Source organism: Lathyrus oleraceus, chromosome 4 (genome assembly GCF_024323335.1).
Source record: "Lathyrus oleraceus cultivar Zhongwan6 chromosome 4, CAAS_Psat_ZW6_1.0, whole genome shotgun sequence".
Lineage (NCBI taxonomy): Eukaryota > Viridiplantae > Streptophyta > Magnoliopsida > Fabales > Fabaceae > Lathyrus > Lathyrus oleraceus.
The window spans coordinates 407,336,352-407,360,519 of NC_066582.1; the positions used below are offsets into that span (position 1 = coordinate 407,336,352).

Here is a 24,168-nt window from a genome sequence, read left to right on the forward strand (position 1 = left end):
GGGTTCTTAAGTTTGTCGATGGGTGATTTTGATAGTGGTGATTTGTTGGGAAATTCCAAATTTGAGATGACACTGAAAGTTTATATATTCATATTTTTCTTAGATTCATTGATTTTGATAATGGTGATTTGTTGGGAAACTCCAATTTTGCTGATTTCATCATTTTATATGTTAATTCATTATATTGTTGTTGATTTGTTAATCCAACCTGTTCTTAGTATGTATGGATTTGGACTTGGATCTGCATAGTTTCTTTATAATGGAGACATAATCACTCATGGTCTGGAGTGGACTCTCAAGACTGGAAATTTTAAGGTTAAAAGGTTCAAGATGGAAAGGAAAGGAGTAACACAGGTTGTGTATTGTTTCCCTTTCTAATATTTCCTTTCAAACTCTTGATATTTTGCAGAACAAAATAACTTTGTTTGGCTTAGGTACCATGACACCTTGCGGCTTGGAATTGTCTATCACAAATCATTTTCTATGATTGATTTTATTTATTTATTTGCAGATGCTACAAAGGTCATCATATGTGAGTGCTTTGGCCCACATGACTAAAGTTTTTAAACAGTCTGATAAGTCCAAAAATGTAAGTGGTGCTAAAGCTATGCATTATAGCCAGTTAATATGCGTTCCGGTTGGGAACTTTCTTGATATATCACTTTTAATGGCATTGTTTGATCCTTGTAGCTGACGTAAAATGGTTTGTTGTTATTGTTGTTTTTGTATTCTTATGATGCTACTACCTCATTTTGTATTCTTCTTTATTATAGTTTGGCATGCTTTGTCCATGTGATATTCGGGTGAAAGCATGTGGAGTAGTAAGGAGTCTGGCTTTGATGACTCATGTCACTACTGATATAGAGAAAGACTGTTCAATTGGTGTGGTATGTTTTGGGTGATATCGTGAAATCTTCCTTTATGGTTTTGTTATTATTATTACCTTTTTGCTTTAGCTACTGCAGTTTTTAATGACTGTTCGTCTAATCATATGTGTTTGTGTGTTTAAATATGAGAAATGATGTTTTGACACAATTTTGCTGAGGCGCAAAATGGATGCTTATCAGAATAAGGATGCATTGGATGATAAGGTAATATCTTACTTTTATCACGTGAGCTTTCGTAATTTGAAAAAGATAACCTGTAGAAATTTATCGGTAACATCCGACTAAATTTATCGTTAACTTGAAAAAGAAAACAAATAGCAAATAGGAATATATTTGAAAAACCAATCAAAACTTGATTTTTGTGCTAAGTAAGTCTCTGAAATCTCATCAAGTTGGTGTTTTGAAGTTAAATGCTATTATATCATACTAAGTAAATACGTAATGATATATTATTTTTTTAGTAGTAATCTTAGAACAATTTGCTTATTTTGTAAAATATACAATTTTTTTTATTGATCAGGTAATTTTGGGGGTTTGAAGTTAATTTTTCTTATATATATGTGAATTTTTGTTCATAATGTGAATTTTGTAGGATAATACAATTCCACAATTTTGATGGGTTCTTAAGTTTGTCGATGGGTGATTTTGATAGTGGTGATTTGTTGGGAAATTCCAAATTTGAGATGACACTGAAAGTTTATATATTCATATTTTTCTTAGATTCATTGATTTTGATAATGGTGATTTGTTGGGAAACTCCAATTTTGCTGATTTCATCATTTTATATGTTAATTCATTATATTGTTGTTGATTTGTTAATCCAACCTGTTCTTAGTATGTATGGATTTGGACTTGGATCTGCATAGTTTCTTTATAATGGAGACATAATCACTCATGGTCTGGAGTGGACTCTCAAGACTGGAAATTTTAAGGTTAAAAGGTTCAAGATGGAAAGGAAAGGAGTAACACAGGTTGTGTATTGTTTCCCTTTCTAATATTTCCTTTCAAACTCTTGATATTTTGCAGAACAAAATAACTTTGTTTGGCTTAGGTACCATGACACCTTGCGGCTTGGAATTGTCTATCACAAATCATTTTCTATGATTGATTTTATTTATTTATTTGCAGATGCTACAAAGGTCATCATATGTGAGTGCTTTGGCCCACATGACTAAAGTTTTTAAACAGTCTGATAAGTCCAAAAATGTAAGTGGTGCTAAAGCTATGCATTAAGCCAGTTAATATGCGTTCCGGTTGGGAACTTTCTTGATATATCACTTTTAATGGCATTGTTTGATCCTTGTAGCTGACGTAAAATGGTTTGTTGTTATTGTTGTTTTTGTATTCTTATGATGATACTACCTCATTTTGTATTCTTCTTTATTATAGTTTGGCATGCTTTGTCCATGTGATATTCGGGTGAAAGCATGTGGAGTAGTAAGGAGTCTGGCTTTGATGACTCATGTCACTACTGATATAGAGAAAGACTGTTCAATTGGTGTGGTATGTTTTGGGTGATATCGTGAAATCTTCCTTTATGGTTTTGTTATTATTATTACCTTTTTGCTTTAGCTACTGCAGTTTTTAATGACTGTTCGTCTAATCATATGTGTTTGTGTGTTTAAATATGAGAAATGATGTTTTGACACAATTTTGCTGAGGCGCATAATGGATGCTTATCAGAATAAGGATGCATTGGATGATAAGGTAATATCTTACTTTTATCACGTGAGCTTTCGTAATTTGAAAAAGATAACCTGTAGAAATTTATCGGTAACATCCGACTAAATTTATCGTAACTTGAAAAAGAAAACAAATAGCAAATAGGAATATATTTGAAAAACCAATCAAAACTTTGATTTTTGTGCTAAGTAAGTCTCTGAAATCTCATCAAGTTGGTGTTTTGAAGTTAAATGCTATTATATCATACTAAGTAAATACGTAATGATATATTATTTTTTTAGTAGTAATCTTAGAACAATTTGCTTATTTTGTAAAATATACAATTTTTTTTATTGATCAGGTAATTTTGGGGGTTTGAAGTTAATTTTTCTTATATATATGTGAATTTTTGTTCATAATGTGAATTTTGTAGATAATACAATTCCACAATTTTGATGGGTTCTTAAGTTTGTCGATGGGTGATTTTGATAGTGGTGATTTGTTGGGAAATTCCAAATTTGAGATGACACTGAAAGTTTATATATTCATATTTTTCTTAGATTCATTGATTTTGATAATGGTGATTTGTTGGGAAACTCCAATTTTGCTGATTTCATCATTTTATATGTTAATTCATTATATTGTTGTTGATTTGTTAATCCAACCTGTTCTTAGTATGTATGGATTTGGACTTGGATCTGCATAGTTTCTTTATAATGGAGACATAATCACTCATGGTCTGGAGTGGACTCTCAAGACTGGAAATTTTAAGGTTAAAAGGTTCAAGATGGAAAGGAAAGGAGTAACACAGGTTGTGTATTGTTTCCCTTTCTAATATTTCCTTTCAAACTCTTGATATTTTGCAGAACAAAATAACTTTGTTTGGCTTAGGTACCATGACACCTTGCGGCTTGGAATTGTCTATCACAAATCATTTTCTATGATTGATTTTATTTATTTATTTGCAGATGCTACAAAGGTCATCATATGTGAGTGCTTTGGCCCACATGACTAAAGTTTTTAAACAGTCTGATAAGTCCAAAAATGTAAGTGGTGCTAAAGCTATGCATTAAAGCCAGTTAATATGCGTTCCGGTTGGGAACTTTCTTGATATATCACTTTTAATGGCATTGTTTGATCCTTGTAGCTGACGTAAAATGGTTTGTTGTTATTGTTGTTTTTGTATTCTTATGATGATACTACCTCATTTTGTATTCTTCTTTATTATAGTTTGGCATGCTTTGTCCATGTGATATTCGGGTGAAAGCATGTGGAGTAGTAAGGAGTCTGGCTTTGATGACTCATGTCACTACTGATATAGAGAAAGACTGTTCAATTGGTGTGGTATGTTTTGGGTGATATCGTGAAATCTTCCTTTATGGTTTTGTTATTATTATTACCTTTTTGCTTTAGCTACTGCAGTTTTTAATGACTGTTCGTCTAATCATATGTGTTTGTGTGTTTAAATATGAGAAATGATGTTTTGACACAATTTTGCTGAGGCGCAAAATGGATGCTTATCAGAATAAGGATGCATTGGATGATAAGGTAATATCTTACTTTTATCACGTGAGCTTTCGTAATTTGAAAAAGATAACCTGTAGAAATTTATCGGTAACATCCGACTAAATTTATCGTTAACTTGAAAAAGAAAACAAATAGCAAATAGGAATATATTTGAAAAACCAATCAAAACTTGATTTTTGTGCTAAGTAAGTCTCTGAAATCTCATCAAGTTGGTGTTTTGAAGTTAAATGCTATTATATCATACTAAGTAAATACGTAATGATATATTATTTTTTTAGTAGTAATCTTAGAACAATTTGCTTATTTTGTAAAATATACAATTTTTTTATTGATCAGGTAATTTTGGGGGTTTGAAGTTAATTTTTCTTATATATATGTGAATTTTTGTTCATAATGTGAATTTTGTAGATAATACAATTCCACAATTTTGATGGGTTCTTAAGTTTGTCGATGGGTGATTTTGATAGTGGTGATTTGTTGGGAAATTCCAAATTTGAGATGACACTGAAAGTTTATATATTCATATTTTTCTTAGATTCATTGATTTTGATAATGGTGATTTGTTGGGAAACTCCAATTTTGCTGATTTCATCATTTTATATGTTAATTCATTATATTGTTGTTGATTTGTTAATCCAACCTGTTCTTAGTATGTATGGATTTGGACTTGGATCTGCATAGTTTCTTTATAATGGAGACATAATCACTCATGGTCTGGAGTGGACTCTCAAGACTGGAAATTTTAAGGTTAAAAGGTTCAAGATGGAAAGGAAAGGAGTAACACAGGTTGTGTATTGTTTCCCTTTCTAATATTTCCTTTCAAACTCTTGATATTTTGCAGAACAAAATAACTTTGTTTGGCTTAGGTACCATGACACCTTGCGGCTTGGAATTGTCTATCACAAATCATTTTCTATGATTGATTTTATTTATTTATTTGCAGATGCTACAAAGGTCATCATATGTGAGTGCTTTGGCCCACATGACTAAAGTTTTTAAACAGTCTGATAAGTCCAAAAATGTAAGTGGTGCTAAAGCTATGCATTAAGCCAGTTAATATGCGTTCCGGTTGGGAACTTTCTTGATATATCACTTTTAATGGCATTGTTTGATCCTTGTAGCTGACGTAAAATGGTTTGTTGTTATTGTTGTTTTTTATTCTTATGATGATACTACCTCATTTTGTATTCTTCTTTATTATAGTTTGGCATGCTTTGTCCATGTGATATTCGGGTGAAAGCATGTGGAGTAGTAAGGAGTCTGGCTTTGATGACTCATGTCACTACTGATATAGAGAAAGACTGTTCAATTGGTGTGGTATGTTTTGGGTGATATCGTGAAATCTTCCTTTATGGTTTTGTTATTATTATTACCTTTTTGCTTTAGCTACTGCAGTTTTTAATGACTGTTCGTCTAATCATATGTGTTTGTGTGTTTAAATATGAGAAATGATGTTTTGACACAATTTTGCTGAGGCGCAAAATGGATGCTTATCAGAATAAGGATGCATTGGATGATAAGGTAATATCTTACTTTTATCACGTGAGCTTTCGTAATTTGAAAAAGATAACCTGTAGAAAGTTATCGGTAACATCCGACTAAATTTATCGGTAACTTGAAAAAGAAAACAAATAGCAAATAGGAATATATTTGAAAAACCAATCAAAACATTGATTTTTGTGCTAAGTAAGTCTCTGAAATCTCATCAAGTTGGTGTTTTGAAGTTAAATGCTATTATATCATACTAAGTAAATACGTAATGATATATTATTTTTTTAGTAGTAATCTTAGAACAATTTGCTTATTTGTAAAATATACAAATTTTTTTATTGATCAGGTAATTTTGGGGGTTTGAAGTTAATTTTTCTTATATATATGTGAATTTTTGTTCATAATGTGAATTTTGTAGAATAATACAATTCCACAATTTTGATGGGTTCTTAAGTTTGTCGATGGGTGATTTTGATAGTGGTGATTTGTTGGGAAATTCCAAATTTGAGATGACACTGAAAGTTTATATATTCATATTTTTCTTAGATTCATTGATTTTGATAATGGTGATTTGTTGGGAAACTCCAATTTTGCTGATTTCATCATTTTATATGTTAATTCATTATATTGTTGTTGATTTGTTAATCCAACCTGTTCTTAGTATGTATGGATTTGGACTTGGATCTGCATAGTTTCTTTATAATGGAGACATAATCACTCATGGTCTGGAGTGGACTCTCAAGACTGGAAATTTTAAGGTTAAAAGGTTCAAGATGGAAAGGAAAGGAGTAACACAGGTTGTGTATTGTTTCCCTTTCTAATATTTCCTTTCAAACTCTTGATATTTTGCAGAACAAAATAACTTTGTTTGGCTTAGGTACCATGACACCTTGCGGCTTGGAATTGTCTATCACAAATCATTTTCTATGATTGATTTTATTTATTTATTTGCAGATGCTACAAAGGTCATCATATGTGAGTGCTTTGGCCCACATGACTAAAGTTTTTAAACAGTCTGATAAGTCCAAAAATGTAAGTGGTGCTAAAGCTATGCATTAAGCCAGTTAATATGCGTTCCGGTTGGGAACTTTCTTGATATATCACTTTTAATGGCATTGTTTGATCCTTGTAGCTGACGTAAAATGGTTTGTTGTTATTGTTGTTTTTGTATTCTTATGATGCTACTACCTCATTTTGTATTCTTCTTTATTATAGTTTGGCATGCTTTGTCCATGTGATATTCGGGTGAAAGCATGTGGAGTAGTAAGGAGTCTGGCTTTGATGACTCATGTCACTACTGATATAGAGAAAGACTGTTCAATTGGTGTGGTATGTTTTGGGTGATATCGTGAAATCTTCCTTTATGGTTTTGTTATTATTATTACCTTTTTGCTTTAGCTACTGCAGTTTTTAATGACTGTTCGTCTAATCATATGTGTTTGTGTGTTTAAATATGAGAAATGATGTTTTGACACAATTTTGCTGAGGCGCAAAATGGATGCTTATCAGAATAAGGATGCATTGGATGATAAGGTAATATCTTACTTTTATCACGTGAGCTTTCGTAATTTGAAAAAGATAACCTGTAGAAATTATCGGTAACATCCGACTAAATTTATCGTTAACTTGAAAAAGAAAACAAATAGCAAATAGGAATATATTTGAAAAACCAATCAAAACATTGATTTTTGTGCTAAGTAAGTCTCTGAAATCTCATCAAGTTGGTGTTTTGAAGTTAAATGCTATTATATCATTCTAAGTAAATACGTAATGATATACTATTTTTTTAGTAGTAATCTTAGAACAATTTGCTTATTTTGCAAAATATACAATTTTTTTATTGATCAGGTAATTTTGGGGGTTTGAAGTTATTTTTTCTTATATATATGTGAATTTTTGTTCATAATGTGAATTTTGTAGATAATACAATTCCACAATTTTGATGGGTTCTTAAGTTTGTCGATGGGTGATTTTGATAGTGGTGATTTGTTGGGAAATTCCAAATTTGAGATGACACTGAAAGTTTATATATTCATATTTTTCTTAGATTCATTGATTTTGATAATGGTGATTTGTTGGGAAACTCCAATTTTGCTGATTTCATCATTTTATATGTTAATTCATTATATTGTTGTTGATTTGTTAATCCAACCTGTTCTTAGTATGTATGGATTTGGACTTGGATCTGCATAGTTTCTTTATAATGGAGACATAATCACTCATGGTCTGGAGTGGACTCTCAAGACTGGAAATTTTAAGGTTAAAAGGTTCAAGATGGAAAGGAAAGGAGTAACACAGGTTGTGTATTGTTTCCCTTTCTAATATTTCCTTTCAAACTCTTGATATTTTGCAGAACAAAATAACTTTGTTTGGCTTAGGTACCATGACACCTTGCGGCTTGGAATTGTCTATCACAAATCATTTTCTATGATTGATTTTATTTATTTATTTGCAGATGCTACAAAGGTCATCATATGTGAGTGCTTTGGCCCACATGACTAAAGTTTTTAAACAGTCTGATAAGTCCAAAAATGTAAGTGGTGCTAAAGCTATGCATTATAGCCAGTTAATATGCGTTCCGGTTGGGAACTTTCTTGATATATCACTTTTATTGGCATTGTTTGATCCTTGTAGCTGACGTAAAATGGTTTGTTGTTATTGTTGTTTTTGTATTCTTATGATGCTACTACCTCATTTTGTATTCTTCTTTATTATAGTTTGGCATGCTTTGTCCATGTGATATTCGGGTGAAAGCATGTGGAGTAGTAAGGAGTCTGGCTTTGATGACTCATGTCACTACTGATATAGAGAAAGACTGTTCAATTGGTGTGGTATGTTTTGGGTGATATCGTGAAATCTTCCTTTATGGTTTGTTATTATTATTACCTTTTTGCTTTAGCTACTGCAGTTTTTAATGACTGTTCGTCTAATCATATGTGTTTGTGTGTTTAAATATGAGAAATGATGTTTTGACACAATTTTGCTGAGGCGCAAAATGGATGCTTATCAGAATAAGGATGCATTGGATGATAAGGTAATATCTTACTTTTATCACGTGAGCTTTCGTAATTTGAAAAAGATAACCTGTAGAAATTTATCGGTAACATCCGACTAAATTTATCGTTAACTTGAAAAAGAAAACAAATAGCAAATAGGAATATATTTGAAAAACCAATCAAAACTTTGATTTTTGTGCTAAGTAAGTCTCTGAAATCTCATCAAGTTGGTGTTTTGAAGTTAAATGCTATTATATCATACTAAGTAAATACGTAATGATATATTATTTTTTTAGTAGTAATCTTAGAACAATTTGCTTATTTTGTAAAATATACAATTTTTTTTATTGATCAGGTAATTTTGGGGGTTTGAAGTTAATTTTTCTTATATATATGTGAATTTTTGTTCATAATGTGAATTTTGTAGGATAATACAATTCCACAATTTTGATGGGTTCTTAAGTTTGTCGATGGGTGATTTTGATAGTGGTGATTTGTTGGGAAATTCCAAATTTGAGATGACACTGAAAGTTTATATATTCATATTTTTCTTAGATTCATTGATTTTGATAATGGTGATTTGTTGGGAAACTCCAATTTTGCTGATTTCATCATTTTATATGTTAATTCATTATATTGTTGTTGATTTGTTAATCCAACCTGTTCTTAGTATGTATGGATTTGGACTTGGATCTGCATAGTTTCTTTATAATGGAGACATAATCACTCATGGTCTGGAGTGGACTCTCAAGACTGGAAATTTTAAGGTTAAAAGGTTCAAGATGGAAAGGAAAGGAGTAACACAGGTTGTGTATTGTTTCCCTTTCTAATATTTCCTTTCAAACTCTTGATATTTTGCAGAACAAAATAACTTTGTTTGGCTTAGGTACCATGACACCTTGCGGCTTGGAATTGTCTATCACAAATCATTTTCTATGATTGATTTTATTTATTTATTTGCAGATGCTACAAAGGTCATCATATGTGAGTGCTTTGGCCCACATGACTAAAGTTTTTAAACAGTCTGATAAGTCCAAAAATGTAAGTGGTGCTAAAGCTATGCATTAAAGCCAGTTAATATGCGTTCCGGTTGGGAACTTTCTTGATATATCACTTTTAATGGCATTGTTTGATCCTTGTAGCTGACGTAAAATGGTTTGTTGTTATTGTTGTTTTTGTATTCTTATGATGATACTACCTCATTTTGTATTCTTCTTTTTATAGTTTGGCATGCTTTGTCCATGTGATATTCGGGTGAAAGCATGTGGAGTAGTAAGGAGTCTGGCTTTGATGACTCATGTCACTACTGATATAGAGAAAGACTGTTCAATTGGTGTGGTATGTTTTGGGTGATATCGTGAAATCTTCCTTTATGGTTTGTTATTATTATTACCTTTTTGCTTTAGCTACTGCAGTTTTTAATGACTGTTCGTCTAATCATATGTGTTTGTGTGTTTAAATATGAGAAATGATGTTTTGACACAATTTTGCTGAGGCGCAAAATGGATGCTTATCAGAATAAGGATGCATTGGATGATAAGGTAATATCTTCCTTTTATCACGTTAGCTTTCGTAATTTGAAAAAGATAACCTGTAGAAATTTATCGGTAACATCCGACTAAATTTATCGTTAACTTGAAAAAGAAAACAAATAGCAAATAGGAATATATTTGAAAAACCAATCAAAACTTTGATTTTTGTGCTAAGTAAGTCTCTGAAATCTCATCAAGTTGGTGTTTTGAAGTTAAATGCTATTATATCATACTAAGTAAATACGTAATGATATATTATTTTTTTAGTAGTAATCTTAGAACAATTTGCTTATTTTGTAAAATATACAATTTTTTTTATTGATCAGGTAATTTTGGGGGTTTGAAGTTATTTTTCTTATATATATGTGAATTTTTGTTCATAATGTGAATTTTGTAGGATAATACAATTCCACAATTTTGATGGGTTCTTAAGTTTGTCGATGGGTGATTTTGATAGTGGTGATTTGTTGGGAAATTCCAAATTTGAGATGACACTGAAAGTTTATATATTCATATTTTTCTTAGATTCATTGATTTTGATAATGGTGATTTGTTGGGAAACTCCAATTTTGCTGATTTCATCATTTTATATGTTAATTCATTATATTGTTGTTGATTTGTTAATCCAACCTGTTCTTAGTATGTATGGATTTGGACTTGGATCTGCATAGTTTCTTTATAATGGAGACATAATCACTCATGGTCTGGAGTGGACTCTCAAGACTGGAAATTTTAAGGTTAAAAGGTTCAAGATGGAAAGGAAAGGAGTAACACAGGTTGTGTATTGTTTCCCTTTCTAATATTTCCTTTCAAACTCTTGATATTTTGCAGAACAAAATAACTTTGTTTGGCTTAGGTACCATGACACCTTGCGGCTTGGAATTGTCTATCACAAATCATTTTCTATGATTGATTTTATTTATTTATTTGCAGATGCTACAAAGGTCATCATATGTGAGTGCTTTGGCCCACATGACTAAAGTTTTTAAACTGTCTGATAAGTCCAAAAATGTAAGTGGTGCTAAAGGTATGCATTATAGCCAGTTAATATGCGTTTCGGTTGGGAACTTTCTTGATATATCACTTTTATTGGCATTGTTTGATTCTTGTAGCTGACGTAAAATGGTTTATTGTTATTGTTGTTTTTGTATTCTTATGATGATACTACCTCATTTTGTATTCTTCTTTATTATAGTTTGGCATGCTTTGTCCATGTGATATTCATGTGAAAGCATGTGGAGTAGTAAGGATTCTGGCTTTGATGACTCATGTCAAGACTGATATAGAGAAAGACTGTTCAATTAGTGTGGTATGTTTTGGGTGATATCGTGAAATCTTCCTTTATGGTTTGTTATTACTATTACCTTTTTGCTTTAGCTACTGCAGTTTTTAATGACTGTTCGTCTAATCATATGTGTTTGTGTGTTTAAATATGAGAAATGATGTTTTGACACAATTTTGCTGAGGCGCAAAATGGATGCTTATCAGAATAAGGATGCATTGGATGATAAGGTAATATCTTACTTTTATCACGTTAGCTTTCGTAATTTGAAAAAGATAACCTGTAGAAATTTATCGGTAACATCCGACTAAATTTATCGTTAACTTGAAAAAGAAAACAAATAGCAAATAGGAATATATTTGAAAAACCAATCAAAATTTGATTTTTGTGCTAAGTAAGTCTCTGAAATCTCATCAAGTTGGTGTTTTGAAGTTAAATGCTATTATATCATACTAAGTAAATACGTAATGATATATTTTTTTTAGTAGTAATCTTAGAACAATTTGCTTATTTGTAAAATATACAATTTTTTTTATTGATCAGGTAATTTTGGGGGTTTGAAGTTAATTTTTCTTATATATATGTGAATTTTTGTTCATAATGTGAATTTTGTAGAATAATACAATTCCACAATTTTGATGGGTTCTTAAGTTTGTCGATGGGTGATTTTGATAGTGGTGATTTGTTGGGAAATTCCAAATTTGAGATGACACTGAAAGTTTATATATTCATATTTTTCTTAGATTCATTGATTTTGATAATGGTGATTTGTTGGGAAACTCCAATTTTGCTGATTTCATCATTTTATATGTTAATTCATTATATTGTTGTTGATTTGTTAATCCAACCTGTTCTTAGTATGTATGGATTTGGACTTGGATCTGCATAGTTTCTTTATAATGGAGACATAATCACTCATGGTCTGGAGTGGACTCTCAAGACTGGAAATTTTAAGGTTAAAAGGTTCAAGATGGAAAGGAAAGGAGTAACACAGGTTGTGTATTGTTTCCCTTTCTAATATTTCCTTTCAAACTCTTGATATTTTGCAGAACAAAATAACTTTGTTTGGCTTAGGTACCATGACACCTTGCGGCTTGGAATTGTCTATCACAAATCATTTTCTATGATTGATTTTATTTATTTATTTGCAGATGCTACAAAGGTCATCATATGTGAGTGCTTTGGCCCACATGACTAAAGTTTTTAAACAGTCTGATAAGTCCAAAAATGTAAGTGGTGCTAAAGGTATGCATTATAGCCAGTTAATATGCGTTCCGGTTGGGAACTTTCTTGATATATCACTTTTATTGGCATTGTTTGATCCTTGTAGCTGACGTAAAATGGTTTGTTGTTATTGTTGTTTTTGTATCTTATGATGATACTACCTCATTTTGTATTCTTCTTTTTATAGTTTGGCATGCTTTGTCCATGTGATATTCGGGTGAAAGCATGTGGAGTAGTAAGGAGTCTGGCTTTGATGACTCATGTCACTACTGATATAGAGAAAGACTGTTCAATTGGTGTGGTATGTTTTGGGTGATATCGTGAAATCTTCCTTTATGGTTTTGTTATTATTATTACCTTTTTGCTTTAGCTACTGCAGTTTTTAATGACTGTTCGTCTAATCATATGTGTTTGTGTGTTTAAATATGAGAAATGATGTTTTGACACAATTTTGCTGAGGCGCAAAATGGATGCTTATCAGAATAAGGATGCATTGGATGATAAGGTAATATCTTCCTTTTATCACGTTAGCTTTTGTAATTTGAAAAAGATAACCGGTAGAAAGTTATCGGTAACATCCGACTAAATTTATCGTTAACTTGAAAAAGAAAACAAATAGCAAATAGGAATATATTTGAAAAACCAATCAAAATTTTGATTTTTGTGCTAAGTAAGTCTCTGAAATCTCATCAAGTTGGTGATTTGAAGTTAAATGCTATTATATCATACTAAGTAAATACGTAATGATATATTATTTTTTTAGTAGTAATCTTAGAACAATTTGCTTAATTTGTAAAATATACAATTTTTTTTATTGATCAGGTAATTTTGGGGGTTTGAAGTTAATTTTTCTTATATATATGTGAATTTTTGTTCATAATGTGAATTTTGTAGAATAATACAATTCCACAATTTTGATGGGTTCTTAAGTTTGTCGATGGGTGATTTTGATAGTGGTGATTTGTTGGGAAATTCCAAATTTGAGATGACACTGAAAGTTTATATATTCATATTTTTCTTAGATTCATTGATTTTGATAATGGTGATTTGTTGGGAAACTCCAATTTTGCTGATTTCATCATTTTATATGTTAATTCATTATATTGTTGTTGATTTGTTAATCCAACCTGTTCTTAGTATGTATGGATTTGGACTTGGATCTGCATAGTTTCTTTATAATGGAGACATAATCACTCATGGTCTGGAGTGGACTCTCAAGACTGGAAATTTTAAGGTTAAAAGGTTCAAGATGGAAAGGAAAGGAGTAACACAGGTTGTGTATTGTTTCCCTTTCTAATATTTCCTTTCAAACTCTTGATATTTGCAGAACAAAATAACTTTGTTTGGCTTAGGTACCATGACACCTTGCGGCTTGGAATTGTCTATCACAAATCATTTTCTATGATTGATTTTATTTATTTATTTGCAGATGCTACAAAGGTCATCATATGTGAGTGCTTTGGCCCACATGACTAAAGTTTTTAAACAGTCTGATAAGTCCAAAAATGTAAGTGGTGCTAAAGCTATGCATTATAGCCAGTTAATATGCGTTCCGGTTGGGAACTTTCTTGATATATCACTTTTAATGGCATTGTTTGATCCTTGTAGCTGACGTAAAATGGTTTGTTGTTATTGTTGTTTTTGTATTCTTATGATGATACTACCTCATTTTGTATTCTTCTTTTTTATAGTTTGGCATGCTTTGTCCATGTGATATTCGGGTGAAAGCATGTGGAGTAGTAAGGAGTCTGGCTTTGATGACTCATGTCACTACTGATATAGAGAAAGACTGTTCAATTGGTGTGGTATGTTTTGGGTGATATCGTGAAATCTTCCTTTATGGTTTTGTTATTATTATTACCTTTTTGCTTTAGCTACTGCAGTTTTTAATGACTGTTCGTCTAATCATATGTGTTTGTGTGTTTAAATATGAGAAATGATGTTTTGACACAATTTTGCTGAGGCGCAAAATGGATGCTTATCAGAATAAGGATGCATTGGATGATAAGGTAATATCTTACTTTTATCACGTGAGCTTTCGTAATTTGAAAAAGATAACCTGTAGAAAGTTATCGGTAACATCCGACTAAATTTATCGGTAACTTGAAAAAGAAAACAAATAGCAAATAGGAATATATTTGAAAAACCAATCAAAACATTGATTTTTGTGCTATGTAAGTCTCTGAAATCTCATCAAGTTGGTGTTTTGAAGTTAAATGCTATTATATCATACTAAGTAAATACGTAATGATATATTATTTTTTTAGTAGTAATCTTAGAACAATTTGCTTATTTTGTAAAATATACAAAAATTTTATTGATCAGGTAATTTTGGGGGTTTGAAGTTAATTTTTCTTATATATATGTGAATTTTTGTTCATAATGTGAATTTTGTAGAATAATACAATTCCACAATTTTGATGGGTTCTTAAGTTTGTCGATGGGTGATTTTGATAGTGGTGATTTGTTGGGAAATTCCAAATTTGAGATGACACTGAAAGTTTATATATTCATATTTTTCTTAGATTCATTGATTTTGATAATGGTGATTTGTTGGGAAACTCCAATTTTGCTGATTTCATCATTTTATATGTTAATTCATTATATTGTTGTTGATTTGTTAATCCAACCTGTTCTTAGTATGTATGGATTTGGACTTGGATCTGCATAGTTTCTTTATAATGGAGACATAATCACTCATGGTCTGGAGTGGACTCTCAAGACTGGAAATTTTAAGGTTAAAAGGTTCAAGATGGAAAGGAAAGGAGTAACACAGGTTGTGTATTGTTTCCCTTTCTAATATTTCCTTTCAAACTCTTGATATTTTGCAGAACAAAATAACTTTGTTTGGCTTAGGTACCATGACACCTTGCGGCTTGGAATTGTCTATCACAAATCATTTTCTATGATTGATTTTATTTATTTATTTGCAGATGCTACAAAGGTCATCATATGTGAGTGCTTTGGCCCACATGACTAAAGTTTTTAAACAGTCTGATAAGTCCAAAAATGTAAGTGGTGCTAAAGGTATGCATTATAGCCAGTTAATATGCGTTCCGGTTGGGAACTTTCTTGATATATCACTTTTATTGGCATTGTTTGATCCTTGTAGCTGACGTAAAATGGTTTGTTGTTATTGTTGTTTTTGTATCTTATGATGATACTACCTCATTTTGTATTCTTCTTTTTATAGTTTGGCATGCTTTGTCCATGTGATATTCGGGTGAAAGCATGTGGAGTAGTAAGGAGTCTGGCTTTGATGACTCATGTCACTACTGATATAGAGAAAGACTGTTCAATTGGTGTGGTATGTTTTGGGTGATATCGTGAAATCTTCCTTTATGGTTTTGTTATTATTATTACCTTTTTGCTTTAGCTACTGCAGTTTTTAATGACTGTTCGTCTAATCATATGTGTTTGTGTGTTTAAATATGAGAAATGATGTTTTGACACAATTTTGCTGAGGCGCATAATGGATGCTTATCAGAATAAGGATGCATTGGATGATAAGGTAATATCTTCCTTTTATCACGTGACCTTTCGTAATTTGAAAAAGATAACCTGTAGAAAGTTATCGGTAACATCCGACTAAATTTATCGGTAACTTGAAAAAGAAAACAAATAGCAAATAGGAATATATTTGAAAAACCAATCAAAACATTGATTTTTGTGCTATGTAAGTCTCTGAAATCTCATCAAGTTGGTGTTTTGAAGTTAAATGCTATTATATCATACTAAGTAAATACGTAATGATATATTATTTTTTTATTAGTAATCTTAGAACAATTTGCTTATTTTGTAGAATATACAAAAAATTTTATTGATCAGGTAATTTTGGGGGTTTGAAGTTAATTTTTCTTATATATATGTGAATTTTTGTTCATAATGTGAATTTTGTAGAATAATACAATTCCACAATTTTGATGGGTTCTTAAGTTAGTCGATGGGTGATTTTGATAGTGGTGATTTGTTGGGAAATTCAAAATTTGAGATGACACTGAAAGTTTATATATTCATATTTTTCTTAGATTCATTGATTTTGATAATGGTGATTTGTTGGGAAACTCCAATTTTGCTGATTTCATCATTTTATATGTTAATTCATTATATTGTTGTTGATTTGTTAATCCAACCTGTTCTTAGTATGTATGGATTTGGACTTGGATCTGCATAGTTTCTTTATAATGGAGACATAATCACTCATGGTCTGGAGTGGACTCTCAAGACTGGAAATTTTAAGGTTAAAAGGTTCAAGATGGAAAGGAAAGGAGTAACACAGGTTGTGTATTGTTTCCCTTTCTAATATTTCCTTTCAAACTTTTGATATTCTGCAGAACAAAATAACTTTGTTTGGCTTAGGTACCATGACACCTTGCGGCTTGGAATTGTCTATCACAAATCATTTTCTATGATTGATTTTATTTATTTATTTGCAGATGCTACAAAGGTCATCATATGTGAGTGCTTTGGCCCACATGACTAAAGTTTTTAAACAGTCTGATAAGTCCAAAAATGTAAGTGGTGCTAAAGCTATGCATTAAAGCCAGTTAATATGCGTTCCGGTTGGGAACTTTCTTGATATATCACTTTTAATGGCATTGTTTGATCCTTGTAGCTGACGTAAAATGGTTTGTTGTTATTGTTGTTTTTGTATCTTATGATGATACTACCTCATTTTGTATTCTTCTTTTTATAGTTTGGCATGCTTTGTCCATGTGATATTCGGGTGAAAGCATGTGGAGTAGTAAGGAGTCTGGCTTTGATGACTCATGTCACTACTGATATAGAGAAAGACTGTTCAATTGGTGTGGTATGTTTTGGGTGATATCGTGAAATCTTCCTTTATGGTTTTGTTATTATTATTACCTTTTTGCTTTAGCTACTGCAGTTTTTAATGACTGTTCGTCTAATCATATGTGTTTGTGTGTTTAAATATGAGAAATGATGTTTTGACACAATTTTGCTGAGGCGCAAAATGGATGCTTATCAGAATAAGGATGCATTGGATGATAAGGTAATATCTTACTTTTATCACGTGAGCTTTCGTAATTTGAAAAAGATAACCTGTAGAAAGTTATCGGTAACATCCGACTAAATTTATCGGTAACTTGAAAAAGAAAACAAATAGCAAATAGGAATATATTTGAAAAACCAATCAAAACATTGATTTTTGTGCTATGTAAGTCTCTGAAATCTCATCAAGTTGGTGTTTTGAAGTTAAATGCTATTATATCATACTAAGTAAATACGTAATGATATATTATTTTTTTAGTAGTAATCTTAGAACAATTTGCTTATTTTGTAGAATATACAAAAAATTTTATTGATCAGGTAATTTTGGGGGTTTGAAGTTAATTTTTCTTATATATATGTGAATTTTTGTTCATAATGTGAATTTTGTAGAATAATACAATTCCACAATTTTGATGGGTTCTTAAGTTAGTCGATGGGTGATTTTGATAGTGGTGATTTGTTGGGAAATTCAAATTTGAGATGACACTGAAAGTTTATATATTCATATTTTTCTTAGATTCATTGATTTTGATAATGGTGATTTGTTGGGAAACTCCAATTTTGCTGATTTCATCATTTTATATGTTAATTCATTATATTGTTGTTGATTTGTTAATCCAACCTGTTCTTAGTATGTATGGATTTGGACTTGGATCTGCATAGTTTCTTTATAATGGAGACATAATCACTCATGGTCTGGAGTGGACTCTCAAGACTGGAAATTTTAAGGTTAAAAGGTTCAAGATGGAAAGGAAAGGAGTAACACAGGTTGTGTATTGTTTCCCTTTCTAATATTTCCTTTCAAACTTTGATATTCTGCAGAACAAAATAACTTTGTTTGGCTTAGGTACCATGACACCTTGCGGCTTGGAATTGTCTATCACAAATCATTTTCTATGATTGATTTTATTTATTTATTTGCAGATGCTACAAAGGTCATCATATGTGAGTGCTTTGGCCCACATGACTAAAGTTTTTAAACAGTCTGATAAGTCCAAAAATGTAAGTGGTGCTAAAGCTATGCATTAAAGCCAGTTAATATGCGTTCCGGTTGGGAACTTTCTTGATATATCACTTTTAATGGCATTGTTTGATCCTTGTAGCTGACGTAAAATGGTTTGTTGTTATTGTTGTTTTTTTATTCTTATGATGCTACTACCTCATTTTGTATTCTTCTTTATTTTAGTTTGGCATGCTTTGTCCATGTGATATTCGGGTGAAAGCATGTGGAGTAGTAAGGAGTCTGGCTTTGATGACTCATGTCACTACTGATATAGAGAAAGACTGTTCAATTGGTGTGGTATGTTTTGGGTGATATCGTGAAATCTTCCTTTATGGTTTTGTTATTATTATTACCTTTTTGCTTTAGCTACTGCAGTTTTTAATGACTGTTCGTCTAATCATATGTGTTTGTGTGTTTAAATATGAGAAATGATGTTTTGACACAATTTTGCTGAGGCGCATAATGGATGCTTATCAGAATAAGGATGCATTGGATGATAAGGTAATATCTTACTTTTATCACGTGAGCTTTCGTAATTTGAAAAAGATAACCTGTAGAAAGTTATCGGTAACATCCGACTAAATTTATCGGTAACTTGAAAAAGAAAACAAATAGCAAATAGGAATATATTTGAAAAACCAATCAAAACATTGATTTTTGTGCTATGTAAGTCTCTGAAATCTCATCAAGTTGGTGTTTTGAAGTTAAATGCTATTATATCATACTAAGTAAATACGTAATGATATATTATTTTTTTAGTAGTAATCTTAGAACAATTTGCTTATTTTGTAAAATATACAAAAAATTTTATTGATCAGGTAATTTTGGGGGTTTGAAGTTATTTTTTCTTATATATATGTGAATTTTTGTTCATAATGTGAATTTTGTAGAATAATACAATTCCACAATTTTGATGGGTTCTTAAGTTTGTCGATGGGTGATTTTGATAGTGGTGATTTGTTGGGAAATTCCAAATTTGAGATGACACTGAAAGTTTATATATTCATATTTTTCTTAGATTCATTGATTTTGATAATGGTGATTTGTTGGGAAACTCCAATTTTGCTGATTTCATCATTTTATATGTTAATTCATTATATTGTTGTTGATTTGTTAATCCAACCTGTTCTTAGTATGTATGGATTTGGACTTGGATCTGCATAGTTTCTTTATAATGGAGACATAATCACTCATGGTCTGGAGTGGACTCTCAAGACTGGAAATTTTAAGGTTAAAAGGTTCAAGATGGAAAGGAAAGGAGTAACACAGGTTGTGTATTGTTTCCCTTTCTAATATTTCCTTTCAAACTTTTGATATTCTGCAGAACAAAATAACTTTGTTTGGCTTAGGTACCATGACACCTTGCGGCTTGGAATTGTCTATCACAAATCATTTTCTATGATTGATTTTATTTATTTATTTGCAGATGCTACAAAGGTCATCATATGTGAGTGCTTTGGCCCACATGACTAAAGTTTTTAAACAGTCTGATAAGTCCAAAAATGTAAGTGGTGCTAAAGCTATGCATTAAAGCCAGTTAATATGCGTTCCGGTTGGGAACTTTCTTGATATATCACTTTTAATGGCATTGTTTGATCCTTGTAGCTGACGTAAAATGGTTTGTTGTTATTGTTGTTTTTGTATTCTTATGATGATACTACCTCATTTTGTATTCTTCTTTATTTTAGTTTGGCATGCTTTGTCCATGTGATATTCGGGTGAAAGCATGTGGAGTAGTAAGGAGTCTGGCTTTGATGACTCATGTCACTACTGATATAGAGAAAGACTGTTCAATTGGTGTGGTATGTTTTGGGTGATATCGTGAAATCTTCCTTTATGGTTTTGTTATTATTATTACCTTTTTGCTTTAGCTACTGCAGTTTTTAATGACTGTTCGTCTAATCATATGTGTTTGTGTGTTTAAATATGAGAAATGATGTTTTGACACAACTTTGCTGAGGCGCATAATGGATGCTTATCAGAATAAGGATGCATTGGATGATAAGGTAATATCTTACTTTTATCACGTGAGCTTTCGTAATTTGAAAAAGATAACCTGTAGAAAGTTATCGGTAACTTGAAAAAGAAAACAAATAGCAAATAGGAATATATTTGAAAAACCAATCAAAACATTGATTTTTGTGCTATGTAAGTCTCTGAAATCTCATCAAGTTGGTGTTTTGAAGTTAAATGCTATTATATCATACTAAGTAAATACGTAATGATATATTATTTTTTTAGTAGTAATCTTAGAACAATTTGCTTATTTTGTAAAATATACAAAAAAATTTATTGATCAGGTAATTTTGGGGGTTTGAAGTTATTTTTTCTTATATATATGTGAATTTTTGTTCATAATGTGAATTTTGTAGAATAATACAATTCCACAATTTTGATGGGTTCTTAAGTTTGTCGATGGGTGATTTTGATAGTGGTGATTTGTTGGGAAATTCCAAATTTGAGATGACACTGAAAGTTTATATATTCATATTTTTCTTAGATTCATTGATTTTGATAATGGTGATTTGTTGGGAAACTCCAATTTTGCTGATTTCATCATTTTATATGTTAATTCATTATATTGTTGTTGATTTGTTAATCCAACCTGTTCTTAGTATGTATGGATTTGGACTTGGATCTGCATAGTTTCTTTATAATGGAGACATAATCACTCATGGTCTGGAGTGGACTCTCAAGACTGGAAATTTTAAGGTTAAAAGGTTCAAGATGGAAAGGAAAGGAGTAACACAGGTTGTGTATTGTTTCCCTTTCTAATATTTCCTTTCAAACTTTTGATATTCTGCAGAACAAAATAACTTTGTTTGGCTTAGGTACCATGACACCTTGCGGCTTGGAATTGTCTATCACAAATCATTTTCTATGATTGATTTTATTTATTTATTTGCAGATGCTACAAAGGTCATCATATGTGAGTGCTTTGGCCCACATGACTAAAGTTTTTAAACAGTCTGATAAGTCCAAAAATGTAAGTGGTGCTAAAGCTATGCATTAAGCCAGTTAATATGCGTTCCGGTTGGGAACTTTCTTGATATATCACTTTTAATGGCATTGTTTGATCCTTGTAGCTGACGTAAAATGGTTTGTTGTTATTGTTGTTTTTGTATTCTTATGATGCTACTACCTCATTTTGTATTCTTCTTTATTTTAGTTTGGCATGCTTTGTCCATGTGATATTCGGGTGAAAGCATGTGGAGTAGTAAGGAGTCTGGCTTTGATGACTCATGTCACTACTGATATAGAGAAAGACTGTTCAATTGGTGTGGTATGTTTTGGGTGATATCGTGAAATCTTCCTTTATGGTTTTGTTATTATTATTACCTTTTTGCTTTAGCTACTGCAGTTTTTAATGACTGTTCGTCTAATCATATGTGTTTGTGTGTTTAAATATGAGAAATGATGTTTTGACACAATTTTGCTGAGGCGCATAATGGATGCTTATCAGAATAAGGATGCATTGGATGATAAGGTAATATCTTACTTTTATCACGTGAGCTTTCGTAATTTGAAAAAGATAACCTGTAGAAAGTTATCGGTAACATCCGACTAAATTTATCGGTAACTTGAAAAAGAAAACAAATAGCAAATAGGAATATATTTGAAAAACCAATCAAAACATTGATTTTTGTGCTATGTAAGTCTCTGAAATCTCATCAAGTTGGTGTTTTGAAGTTAAATGCTATTATATCATACTAAGTAAATACGTAATGATATATTATTTTTTTAGTAGTAATCTTAGAACAATTTGCTTATTTTGTAAAATATACAAAAAAATTTATTGATCAGGTAATTTTGGGGGTTTGAAGTTATTTTTCTTATATATATGTGAATTTTTGTTCATAATGTGAATTTTGTAGAATAATACAATTCCACAATTTTGATGGGTTCTTAAGTTTGTCGATGGGTGATTTTGATAGTGGTGATTTGTTGGGAAATTCAAATTTGAGATGACACTGAAAGTTTATATATTCATATTTTTCTTAGATTCATTGATTTTGATAATGGTGATTTGTTGGGAAACTCCAATTTTGCTGATTTCATCATTTTATATGTTAATTCATTATATTGTTGTTGATTTGTTAATCCAACCTGTTCTTAGTATGTATGGATTTGGACTTGGATCTGCATAGTTTCTTTATAATGGAGACATAATCACTCATGGTCTGGAGTGGACTCTCAAGACTGGAAATTTTAAGGTTAAAAGGTTCAAGATGGAAAGGAAAGGAGTAACACAGGTTGTGTATTGTTTCCCTTTCTAATATTTCCTTTCAAACTCTTGATATTTTGCAGAACAAAATAACTTTGTTTGGCTTAGGTACCATGACACCTTGCGGCTTGGAATTGTCTATCACAAATCATTTTCTATGATTGATTTTATTTATTTATTTGCAGATGCTACAAAGGTCATCATATGTGAGTGCTTTGGCCCACATGACTAAAGTTTTTAAACAGTCTGATAAGTCCAAAAATGTAAGTGGTGCTAAAGCTATGCATTAAAGCCAGTTAATATGCGTTCCGGTTGGGAACTTTCTTGATATATCACTTTTAATGGCATTGTTTGATCCTTGTAGCTGACGTAAAATGGTTTGTTGTTATTGTATTCTTATGATGCTACTACCTCATTTTGTATTCTTCTTTATTTTAGTTTGGCATGCTTTGTCCATGTGATATTCGGGTGAAAGCATGTGGAGTAGTAAGGAGTCTGGCTTTGATGACTCATGTCACTACTGATATAGAGAAAGACTGTTCAATTGGTGTGGTATGTTTTGGGTGATATCGTGAAATCTTCCTTTATGGTTTTGTTATTATTATTACCTTTTTGCTTTAGCTACTGCAGTTTTTAATGACTGTTCGTCTAATCATATGTGTTTGTGTGTTTAAATATGAGAAATGATGTTTTGACACAATTTTGCTGAGGCGCATAATGGATGCTTATCAGAATAAGGATGCATTGGATGATAAGGTAATATCTTACTTTTATCACGTGAGCTTTCGTAATTTGAAAAAGATAACCTGTAGAAAGTTATCGGTAACATCCGACTAAATTTATCGGTAACTTGAAAAAGAAAACAAATAGCAAATAGGAATATATTTGAAAAACCAATCAAAACATTGATTTTTGTGCTATGTAAGTCTCTGAAATCTCATCAAGTTGGTGTTTTGAAGTTAAATGCTATTATATCATACTAAGTAAATACGTAATGATATATTATTTTTTTAGTAGTAATCTTAGAACAATTTGCTTATTTTGTAAAATATACAAAAAAATTTATTGATCAGGTAATTTTGGGGGTTTGAAGTTATTTTTTCTTATATATATGTGAATTTTTGTTCATAATGTGAATTTTGTAGAATAATACAATTCCACAATTTTGATGGGTTCTTAAGTTTGTCGATGGGTGATTTTGATAGTGGTGATTTGTTGGGAAATTCCAAATTTGAGATGACACTGAAAGTTTATATATTCATATTTTTCTTAGATTCATTGATTTTGATAATGGTGATTTGTTGGGAAACTCCAATTTTGCTGATT

The 24,168-nt window shown here is 31.1% G+C and overlaps 3 protein-coding genes across 3 annotated transcripts; all 3 read left to right on the forward strand.

Annotated features, from left to right (window-relative positions):
- Positions 1–3,224: 3,224 nt before the first annotated feature.
- On the forward strand, positions 3,225–4,047 carry LOC127075720 (uncharacterized). Its single transcript, XM_051017181.1, has 3 exons — positions 3,225–3,360; positions 3,518–3,595; positions 3,780–4,047. The coding sequence occupies exons 1-3, from the start codon at positions 3,337–3,339 to the stop codon at positions 3,906–3,908; spliced, it is 231 nt and encodes a 76-aa protein (XP_050873138.1). The 5' UTR covers positions 3,225–3,336; the 3' UTR covers positions 3,909–4,047.
- A 12,697-nt stretch (positions 4,048–16,744) lies between these two features.
- LOC127075721 (uncharacterized) lies at positions 16,745–17,565 on the forward strand. Its single transcript, XM_051017182.1, has 3 exons — positions 16,745–16,880; positions 17,038–17,115; positions 17,298–17,565. Exons 1-3 carry the CDS (start codon positions 16,857–16,859, stop codon positions 17,424–17,426), a joined length of 231 nt encoding a protein of 76 aa, XP_050873139.1. The 5' UTR covers positions 16,745–16,856; the 3' UTR covers positions 17,427–17,565.
- A 5,169-nt stretch (positions 17,566–22,734) lies between these two features.
- Positions 22,735–23,592, forward strand: LOC127075722 (uncharacterized). The gene is made up of 3 exons (XM_051017183.1): positions 22,735–22,870; positions 23,028–23,105; positions 23,281–23,592. Exons 1-3 carry the CDS (start codon positions 22,847–22,849, stop codon positions 23,407–23,409), a joined length of 231 nt encoding a protein of 76 aa, XP_050873140.1. The 5' UTR covers positions 22,735–22,846; the 3' UTR covers positions 23,410–23,592.
- The last annotated feature ends 576 nt before the right edge of the window (positions 23,593–24,168 follow it).